The 10,840-nt window shown below is 34.6% G+C and overlaps 1 protein-coding gene and 1 long non-coding RNA gene across 3 annotated transcripts; one reads left to right on the forward strand and one right to left on the reverse strand.

The window, feature by feature from the left end:
* Positions 1-561: 561 nt before the first annotated feature.
* On the forward strand, positions 562-8,876 carry LOC132164242 (uncharacterized). Its single transcript, XR_009438360.2, has 2 exons — positions 562-904; positions 8,524-8,876. It is a non-coding gene; the product is annotated as an uncharacterized LOC132164242 (long non-coding RNA).
* Positions 3,746-5,135, reverse strand: LOC132164212 (transcription factor MYB48). 2 transcript variants are annotated; one of them, XM_059574656.2, is made up of 3 exons: positions 4,906-4,992; positions 4,712-4,841; positions 3,746-4,554 (listed from the first exon to the last, which is right to left on the reverse strand). In XM_059574656.2, the coding sequence occupies exons 2-3, from the start codon at positions 4,765-4,767 to the stop codon at positions 4,038-4,040; spliced, it is 573 nt and encodes a 190-aa protein (XP_059430639.1). In that variant the 5' UTR covers positions 4,768-4,841; positions 4,906-4,992; the 3' UTR covers positions 3,746-4,037. The 2 variants fall into 2 exon arrangements, with proteins under 2 accessions (XP_059430639.1, XP_059430640.1); XM_059574657.2 differs by having other exon boundaries at positions 4,712-5,135.
* Positions 8,877-10,840: the final 1,964 nt, after the last annotated feature.

A 10,840-nucleotide genomic window follows, 5' to 3' on the forward strand; every position in this document is an offset into this window, starting at 1 on the left:
TACACTTAATTCTTAAAAAAAAAAATAGAAATAGGAAAAACCCTTTTAATATTTGCACGGTTCAATTATTTAAAATTTAAAATTTAAAGAAAATATTGTTGGTGTGAAAAAAAAAGTTATAATTTCATTTATATTATTTGTTTCATTATTTGATTCGGGCATTAATAATACTTAATTTATTGAATAATTTATGTATGGAAAACTCTTGAAATATAATCAACCTAATTAATTAAGCTAATTAATGACCAGATGTAAAAATAAAAAATGGTTCAGATATTAAAAACATGGACACGTGTCACAATTTTAAGCACTCTCAGATATTAAAAAATATAGACACGTATCGCAATTCTAAGCACTCTCTACATCAAAACTCGGCTTTTATATATATATATATATATATGATGTGGCAATGGATTAATTTTTATTTTTACAAGTTATTGTTGATCCAAATATTAATTTTTACTACCACATCATCGTACGGCAGTAGAATCAAAGTCTTTACTTAAGCATTAATCGGCAGCGATGATCGTTAGTTATTGTTCACTTAGACGGGCAGTGCAATTACTCAAACCTGCTAACTGCATAAGGCAGTGCGATTAACAATTAGACACAATAACCATTAACTAAAACCCTCCAAGCTTGCATCATATCCCATTCTAATTTTTCTACCTGTTTCTTTTTGGTTTTTCCTGGGAAATGGGTATTATGTCATCGGAAACGGCGTCGTTTTCATTTCCATCCTTTCTAGCCGACCACGAAGCGGGACCGACGAGTGCCTTTGGTTCAATTTCCCCAGTGTTTGACTTTCATGAAGTTCGCGGTCCGTTTGTTTCCTGAGAAATCGCGGGAAAATTGAGAGAACTCCAAAAACCTCATTACAACACGTGGACTAAAGATATCCGCTGTAAGATTTCTATTCCTCTTTTCTTTCGTGTATGTATGTACGTGTGTGCCTGTGTAATTTTATTTGAATTTTACTGTTTTTTGTTCTGTACTTGATTTTTGTATTGCTAAAATTGGAATTTGGCTATCTAGATTTGGTTAATTTGGTGCTCAAATTGAGTTTCTCTGTGAGCACTTTTATTCCTATGAATAGATATTGGCAATAGAAGTCCTTTCTTTACTTGGATTAGTAATGGATCTTCCATGTGCTACTGATTGACTGGGAGAAATCAAATGATACAGTATAGGTGATGAGAATATTCAGTAGTTGATTGACGGAAAATGAATGTATAAAGTGGGCATGATTAAGGATTTACGTATTTTGTACTGTGTATCTATGCGGCAAGAGTGGTGGAATTGCTTGTTTTTTGTTTTTGGTTTCAGATACCTGGCTTTTGACTAATTGGAAGGATAGGATAAGATGTGATTATACGCACTCTGGAAGATAATATAAACATTTGGATGACTGATTTGACCTGCATTCCAATGAAAAACAAGAGATTAAAACAGATTAGACAAATAACAAGTTGCCTTATTTTATTAGGATCTAGAGGCGATATGGTAGAAACTAAGTTGTGTATTCTATATTCCTCAGTAGCATTAAACAATTTGAAAGATGTGATCAGCTGAAGATAAAATTCATATCCAGACATTCTTTTCTCTGATTATAATCCATGGTAGGTGGTACTAGGACCAGCAAATATTTGAGTTTGTTTAGTTGGATACATTATGAACAATGATATGTGAACCGGAGGAACCGATACCATGATAGATTGTTTTAGTACAACTAGCTCACCACTTGAAGAATCTGTTACCATGTTACAAGTCCTACATGGCTTAAGGGAAATCTTAATCACGTATATATAAACTATTGGACATCCTGCTCTTGTAAGTTGGTTTTCAAGGGTGAGTTCTACATAAATTTTGTATCATTTGGTATCAGAGTCAACCAACACATCAAGTATCATTGAATACTGATAGATTAGTGAAGCTGCCAAAAGGAAAGGGTTATCATCAGGGCAGTGTTGGTAGAGTGGGAAGCCGTAAATGTTTGCTGCGGAGCGTGGTGGTATGTATTGTAAGCCGGTTTCCAAGGGTGGGTTCTAAGGTTTGTATCAGAATCTCGATTTGCAAAATGCTTCAATATGTGAGCAACAGATGGACAAAGGTTGGGTTTGCAGACTTGGAGCTGGACTATGATGACACTGAATAGACATGGAGCTGGACTACGATGACACTTGATCGTGTTGAGCTTGTGTCCAGTTGAACATTGTCTATGCTTTTAGTGCATTAGATTAACTTATATGTTAAAGATGCATAATTACGTTTTAGTGAGATTTTTTGCGTGTGATTGGTACAGTGAACTTGGGAAACAAGTGTGCATATCCAAAAATATGAAAGCAAAGCGTTTTGTCATCCATAACCTTCTCAATATTGTCCCTACCTTATGATTGATTGTAATCTGAGTGGGCAAATGAATGAACTCTGTTATCCTTCTGCAGTTGGTCATATAAGGTTTTATAGATGTCAACAAAATAGAGCTCAAACTCTTACCATAAAGGCCAGTAAAACAAAACCTCTCATTGTTACAGGTCTTAAGTGATATCTAATAACCTAGCGAAGGAGAACCCATACACGAACTTGGTTTGAAAAGTGGCTAAAATAGCATGTCTTGTTCTTTTTGGAAAGAACATTGGTGGAAATTTCAAAAGGAATTGAGTCTCAAGAAGATGAGACATAAGAGCTTGAAATTGTTTGACTTATCACCTTCATAGATAGTCTTGGCATCATGCTTTGATTCCCAAAGATGCGTTTCAATTGTCTTGCCTTTATCACTCCAGTGCTTTTGCTAGTTTTTTTCTCCTTTCTTAAGAAGTGGATGTTCGTGTTGGAGCTTAACTGATGTGGGTCAGACTAAGAGAACCCCATGTCAAAATCAACTTGATTGTATGGAAGTGTCCATTTCCTTTTAATCAAAAGTGTCTGGCTTTATTGATCAGCCAAAAAAATGTAGAAAATAGAGAGATGTAATGGATTTTGGTGGCTGACCACTAAGCTGGTATTTTACTTCAGGAAGATCAAAACTATTGATCAGGATCACTTCTGAAAAGCTGAAGCTTCTCCAGTTTGGCATGCACTAGCCTTGGTGCCTTTTTAACTTATTCTTAATATATGTCCCTGACCGAATTAATACACTACCAGTAATCCATCGACCTTGTGTCCTCAACTTAAATGTAATTGATGACAATGAAAATCAGTTAAATTTGCATACCAAAACTAGCTTACTTGGACTGCTGGGATTGTTTGAAATTTCACAGCAACAAGGGTAGAGGCAATTTAGCATCTGGGACGGGTTTCTTTATCGATTTACCAATTAAGAACAAGATTAGAAGAAAGAAGAGGCTTTTATTCCTTGGATTCCATACTCATATTCAAGCTCATTTTCAGGGGTCGTGCCATCTTATAGAGGATCTTTACATAGGTGCTGACTGTAACTATTAATTGGTGAACTAACAGCTGAGTCCTCTCCGAACTGCAGGAGATAGAACATCAAATGTATTAATTCATTGGTTGGTTTCATCTGGAAATCTCTTAATATTACTCTCAATCACTTGGTTATGAAAATGTCGAAGCTACTAAGTGTTAATTGCTGCAACTTCTGCCAACGAGTTGAAAACCTGTGTATATTCTCTCTCTCCCTCTTCCTCTTCCTCTCAAACTCATATATTTATGCAGGTGTGTGTAAGTGTGCTAGCTACATATGCTATCAGTATGAGTGTTAATTATATATTAGAAAGACTCCAACATTAAACGGTACCAGCTTTATTGAAAAGTTACAAGGCGTATTATACATTACATCCATGAACTTACCAACCTCCTTATGGGAGATTTTGATGAGATTATCTCTTCCTCTCTGAAAAGTGAAAACACACAAAACACAGGGATAGACTACTGTCATGCATGAGATGATTACAGTGATTTGAAGTGATGCAGAACTGAATCAGAAAGCTTAGAGAAAACCCACACTATACAGGTTAGAGCTTCCTTAGGACAATATTACATTTATAAACAAATTTTAATAAATAAAATTGTGATTAGCCTGTTATAGATGCTCCCCCATATCCGTAGAACGGAAAACATTGATCACTCATGGGCAGCAACATCTTACTCTCTTCTTCATCCACCCTCCATAGCGAGTCCAAACAGTACTCCAATGATGGAGAAGCCAAAGGAGGACACGAGAAATTACCTTCTACACTAAAGCTATCCTGGACTGGTTTTATATAGTTCTCTTCTGCCAGAGCGATATCTTTCCATATGTCATCCATGGAGTATCCCTTTTCACCTGCTTGCTCTTCTTCCATCTGCTTTTCTGCTGCAGCTATTGTGTCTGGACCTCCTGTGTCAGAAAAGCTCTCTTCTCCTGTCTCTGGGAAGGGCAATGAATCCACAGTGGGATTGCTTGCTGATGACGAACAACAGTTGGAAGATGATGATGATGGAGAGGTAGCTTGTTTCTTCTCTTGAGCCTTTTTCCTCGTATGAGTTCTCCAATAATTCTTAATCTCGTTGTCGGTACGCCCTGGTAATTTGCGGGCAATTCTTGACCATCTGCATTGGATCATCATTATATGCTCTGAATACAGGTATATGTGAACTACTTATTGAGGAAATTAGTTAAATCACCATCATAGGAACAAACACGCCACTGACGATTATACATGGGTTAAAAATAGTGAAACTAATATTCTTTGAGATGCCCTCAAACCTGTTTCCCCATTTGGAATGAAGTTCCAGCACAAGGCGCTCTTCTTGAGGTGTCATCTTGCCTCGTTTGAGACCAGGGTGAAGGTAATTCACCCATCGTAACCTGCAACTTTTACCTGTTCTGTTCAAACCTACACAAAATGAGGTGGTTAAAGGCAGCTCCTCCCACAATCCCCCATATCCAAATAAGCATACCTATTATTTGTCTCCCGCCACCTTCAAACCTGAAACTTTAGCTATAAAATCCCATCGTCGATCTCCAAACAAGCCCACAAAGATGTTCAATTTGAAGTCCTCCTGTTCTGTCCATGGACCCTTTCGGATTCCCTCTTGCACCATTTTTTCAACTTTTTCCCCTCTCTATCTCTATCTCTCTTTCTCTTAACTCTTTATCTTGCTCTACCTATCAAGGGCTTATGGAGACCTCGGTGTACACTACTACTATATATATAAGCCAGTTTCTATTATTGAGAAACTGCCCAAAAGTTTTGGTTAATATAAAATAATGATTGTGCATCTTCACCGTACATATGGTGCTCGCATGCTCATTTGGTGATAGGCACCTTGTGCATCCGACGTCAGCCATTATAACCAAATAATCAAAGTAAGAGATTGATCTGTTGATGTGAATTTCATTCTCAGCCCTCCTTGTGACTATATGATTTGATCATTTTAGTGAATTATGCATTTGATCATTTTCAGACAGGTTATATTTATCAATTACTCATGTTTCTGACTGGGTGAGATGGCCTTCAGTCATAGATCATGATTCCACACCAATTTGAAAGAAGAAATGTTTTAATATAATAGAGTTTCATTATATAGTTTAAAGTAAGAGTATATATTAGAAAATATGTGGTAAATCATATTAATAAAATTGCCAAAAAGGTGGCACTTTGAGGAAAACTCTTTTAGCTAGAGGCTTAGCTCATGCTTGGTTGGATACACATTTCTAGATCTTCTTCTCCTTCCATCCGATTTGAGGAATTGATGGTGGTAGTGCCCCTTGACTTTAGTAAAGGCCATAAACTAGAAGGTGAGCAAAAGATAAAGAAGATAAGGACAAATCTTGAAAAGAAGGGAATAGGAATGAACTGTTTTTAAGTGTCTTAAAATTGACATTTTCTTTTTCGTTATTAAAATATGAGATGTTAATCTAAGTGATTTATTGTTAAATGCTAGGGAGAATCAAGTTCCTACCTAAACAGGGCTAATACAAGTTGTTTTCTGCAGCATACTACGGCTTTATGCTCACTTTTGATAAAACAATCCCAGTTCTTTCATAGAAGAAGGTGAAATTAATTACCAGGCGTGCAGCTAAAAATGATTTTAGTTCTACCCCCACACAGGGTGATAAAGTTGTGTTAGACATGTGTCGCTCAAGCTCTGGAGCATGGGCCAATTTAAAATTTTTTATCCCATTGTTGTTAGAATATTTTATTTGTTTTTGCTTATAGAGTATATCTACCGGCGTATCCAGGGAGTATCACGTCTTCGTTATTAAGAATTCGACCCTCTTTCCCCCCGGCAGGACGGGTGAAAAAGGAAAAGAGGAGACAAAAAGAGAGACTCTCAATCTGTTTGCTTTACATGTGTATGTATGTAAAGCTATAGATCTAGAATTGGATGAGTTAATATGGTGGGAAACACAAATATTTTCCATAGTATTTGTGTACTGCATATTGAATTCCCAGAATCTTCGGAGTAAAATCATTGCAACTTTATAGTCTTCCAAATAGTCCTAACTTAAAATAGTAATAGCTGATAGCGTTGTTAGGAGTATTATGTTGATTTAATGTTGTTAACATATTAATTAAATGATTAAATTTGCAATTTCTTATTAATTTAAGCTTTTGAGATAAGTGTCGATTTACACATGATATCATAGCAAATGTCCTGATTTTGAACTTTGTTTTCGTCATTTACTTTTCATTTCAATTAAATAATATTTCACGTGTTGAGTCTTATTTATACTAAAGTATTGATTAAACTTACACTTTATTGTCAATATCACAAATCTGTCCGCGTGCGATTTACCTTGCATTTGGGGCTCACAACATTTAAAATTGGGCGTTTGTCATTTATGGGAGAGTTGTTAGGATTAAATAGATCAACATGTTTTTGAATCTCATCTGAAATTATTATAATGGTGATTTGCATTAGGGAAGAATATGACAATTGTGATGTTTAAAGTGAGGGATGGCATCATATGCCTCTGCTTATACTATTACTGCCAAGCATTATATTTGTGTGGTGATGTTTGCACTGTATCTGGCACAGTACATACACGAAACTTATATATAAAGAATTTTAATATAAACCAAATGGGAATGACGCCCCCCTTCTTTTGAGGGGCCTTCTTAGTGGCGTGGTGATGCCAGACTTGCCTAAAAGAACCTGTGACGAGGACACCACCACCAACTTGTGGCCACCCCACTTCTCTCTCTCTTCCTATGTTTTTCGTTTTAAATCAAGATTTTATATATATATATATATATATATATATATATATATATGTCAAAAAAAAAAAAAAAACTTTTGATTCTAAAAATAAATCTAAAACATCAAATACATATCATATTGGAGAACACTTTCAAGATTAGGACTATATTTTTTGCAAACTATTATCATCTAATGATGTTAGTTTCTTGAAACTAAATAATTTTACCATAATTGGGTTATTAATTAGAGACCATTCACTAACATTTTTTTTCTTCTATATTTTGAGTATTATTTTATCTCTGTGATATTTTATTTCTCTCTTTCTTCCTTTAAAACACTCTACGTCAACCGGTGTTGTGAAATGAAATGAGTACGATAAATAAACACCTTTCATTTTGCGTATTGGATTCGTTCCATCTTTCAACATGATAATTTTTTTAATCATTGTTGGGTCCTTAATTAGAGCGCATTAATTACCTTTATTTTATTTTTTTAATAGTTGGTGCCTTTCATTCTCTTTGACTTTCCTATCTTTCTTCATTTCTCCCCTTAAAGTCTTCATATCTTGCTTATTGAATTCTTTTCATCTTTCATGGTAATAGTTTTAAAATTTTTTTTTAAAAAAAAAAAAAAAAATTCATTTGGAGCCTTAATTAAATATATTAACTAATATTGTTTCCATAATTGGAGCTTAAACATTATTATTATTATTATTTTATATAGAATATGCCCTACTTATAGTGCCACTATTTAGGGATCTCATTCTATTGGAGACCTTAGACAACCCTAAGTTGCCTAATTGAAGAGCCGGCCATGTAACGTGTATCTTGTGTTTTTTTTTTTATATTAGGGGATGAAATGGTTATATACCCACCTATTATCCTCTTGGCCTTTTATATTTTCAGCGAATTAGAAGAGAAATTTGTATAATAAGAGTAAACTCGCCAATAATCCTTAATTAGCTTGTCTTCTCTATTGTCCAAAATTCTTGGTGCTTTCATCTCATTCGCCAACTCCCATAGGCAATAGCCATTCAGATTTTGGACCGTAATATTAAACACTTCAATGATATCTAGCTGTTGGATTTGTTTTAGGGTTTTTAGTGGCATTTTTTTATTTTTTATTTTCTGAAAAGTCGGTTTTTTTTTTTTTTAATAATTATAATGGATAGTGGCCCCAACGGGTATGCTACGTGTCTACAAACTATAGCTATACGTCAGTGATAACGTTTTCACTTCAAATATTTTAACTGTTGTGATAACATATTATATTATATATATATGACAAGATAATATTTTATATTTCTTTGCCTTTTTATTATTATTACTATTATTATTTTTTGACTCCATATTTTGTTTTTTTCTGTAATAGTTGCACCAAAAAAAGCTAGTGGTGGGGAGGCAATTGTCTGGCCTTCAATGGGAGTAAGCTAAAGACCCCAAGACCCCATATGTTTGGATGGTGGGAGATGGCTTTCTATAATTGATCAAACCTATCATAATTAAGTCATGGTTAACTAATTATTTTGTGTACCATATTCCGTATAAACCTCTTTTGATGATAATTAGGCATAAGCTAATGGGGTCTAATTCTAAAGGTGAAAACCCTTTTTCCCCCCTTCCCTAATAGGAGAAACTGGTGATTAGTCAAAACCAGATCAGCCATTGTGATTGCAAGATTAGAATGATTACGAAAATACAGAATTTTTCATGTGGGTCTCGTTTTATTTATGTCCTCTCCTTTTGGTCTTCAATGCATCATTACTTTTCCCAACTGGGCAATTGAAATTTGAACTAGTTTCTAAGGTATAATAGCTGGGCTTAATTGATTCGAGGCTTTTGCTCAATCCAATAAAACTTCTGGTTGTGAATCTGTGATATTGGAATTAGCATATCTTTGAATTCTGAACATGTACTCAATATCCTTATTGACATGGAGGATTGACAATAATCGTGGGCCGTTAGTTTGTCATTAGTACCCTCCATAGGGGTTGATATCTTCTTATCTTAAGAGTATTGGGGCATATATGTGTTTTCCCATCAAATGAGTGGGTTGTGAGCCCTGCTCATCCCACTATCACCACTTAAAAGTGTCTGTTTGATTTAACGATTTCAAAACATACTCTTTAAAAAAAAGGCATGTTACACAACCATTTTTTTTTTTTTGGCAAATCCAATGGTTCAATCCTTAAATTAAAAAATTAAATAATTTTTTTTTTTAAAAAAAAAATTAGGGGCGGAACTATCCGTGCCCTTGGGGGCAGAAATCCCCCCAATTTTTTTTTTTTAATGAGTTTAACACCTCAAAATTAAATAGCGTAGTTAGGGTACGTTTGAGATTGCGATTTCGCAAGAATAATTTGCTTTTTAAAAAGATATTGCAAAATGTAAGGTGCTTGGCATTATGATTTAAATAACACTTAATCTAAAATAGGAAGAAAAAAAAATTTGCAATTTGTATAAGCAGGCTAAGGGGCGTTTCTTTGAAAAAACACGAATTTAAATTAAAATCACAATTTCACATAACAAATATTTGACAAAAAAAAAAAAAGTATTTTTTAACATGTTTTACTAAAAGTTTTTACGATTTTAAAAAGTAGCAATTTCAAAAACGTAATTTTAAAATCGCATTTTATTGAAACCGCAATCCTAAACGGACCCTTAAACGTTTAGTAATATCGCATTTTGACCTTTAAAATCATTTTTTTTTAGAATGTATTAATTCTACTATTTGCAATTTGAAAATTTTATTTATTTTGGCGTTTATGATAAGAAATTGTAGATACTGATGGCACTGAGCATTCTGGAAGAGAGGAGAGTCGATATTTTTATCACCGTCTATGATAAGAAAATGAGGAAATAACCTTATCTTCTGTGTTGGAGGTGTCATGTGTAGATTACGTATTTGCAACGACTGGTGATCGGTGGCGTGTCTAATCGCATAATAAGAAAGGGAAAGCTTCTTGGAGATAAGCCTCACGTCAGCTGGTCTCTGTGGTGCGGTGGCGTTTCATCAAGCCCAAAGTGCTCTCTTGCCCAGGGATGGAAAGCGAGAGGATAGATCGTAGATTCATGGTATCTTCTTCTACCTCATCTCTATTCCACAGGCGGCCAGTCAACATGCAAATCACAGTACACCCTTTTCAATTCATCCATCATTTCTTTGATTCATCCATTAAATATTTAGATATAATATAAAAATCACGGGCGGCGGTGATTCAGTCATTTCAAGTGAGATTAGGCGCATATTAGGACGTATATTCGACTCTTTACAATGAAAAATTACTCACACAAGCCTGATTAGTATTAACCGCATGTAGAACCACTGATGTCTTAGTAAGATTAGGTCAAAAACCTGTAAAAGCACATCTCTTGTGCTATGCATATGTGGCCTTATTTTTGTTTTCAATACATATTCATATGCAAAATTAGGATTCGCTTACGTGAAAAAACTCAGTTTTATCTCTCTCTTTTTCCCATGAAACTCATACTCGGTACAAACTTCGAACGCTCAAAACATCCATAACTACATGAGTTTTTAAAATTTAAGATTTGATTTGAGTCGAGTCCACTTTCGAACAAGAAAACTGTTTCAATCTGAGTACAAGAACTAATTTAGTCAACATGTTTAGGGAATTATTTAATCTATTAATTTTTTTTTCACTATAATATCTCCTTAGAACACATCA

This window comes from Corylus avellana, chromosome 8, assembly GCF_965113065.1.
Source record: "Corylus avellana chromosome 8, dhCorAvel1.hap1.2, whole genome shotgun sequence".
NCBI classification, from domain to species: Eukaryota; Viridiplantae; Streptophyta; class Magnoliopsida; order Fagales; family Betulaceae; genus Corylus; species Corylus avellana.

Excerpts from the sequence above, each read along its gene's own strand:
- LOC132164212 (XM_059574657.2), bottom strand. The coding sequence starts at position 4,767 with ATGACACCTCAAGAAGAGCGCCTTGTGCTGGAACTTCATTCCAAATGG. Across the intron at positions 4,555-4,711 it reads CATTCCAAATGGGGAAACAG|ATGGTCAAGAATTGCCCGCA; the intron begins GTTTGAGGGCAT and ends GATCCAATGCAG.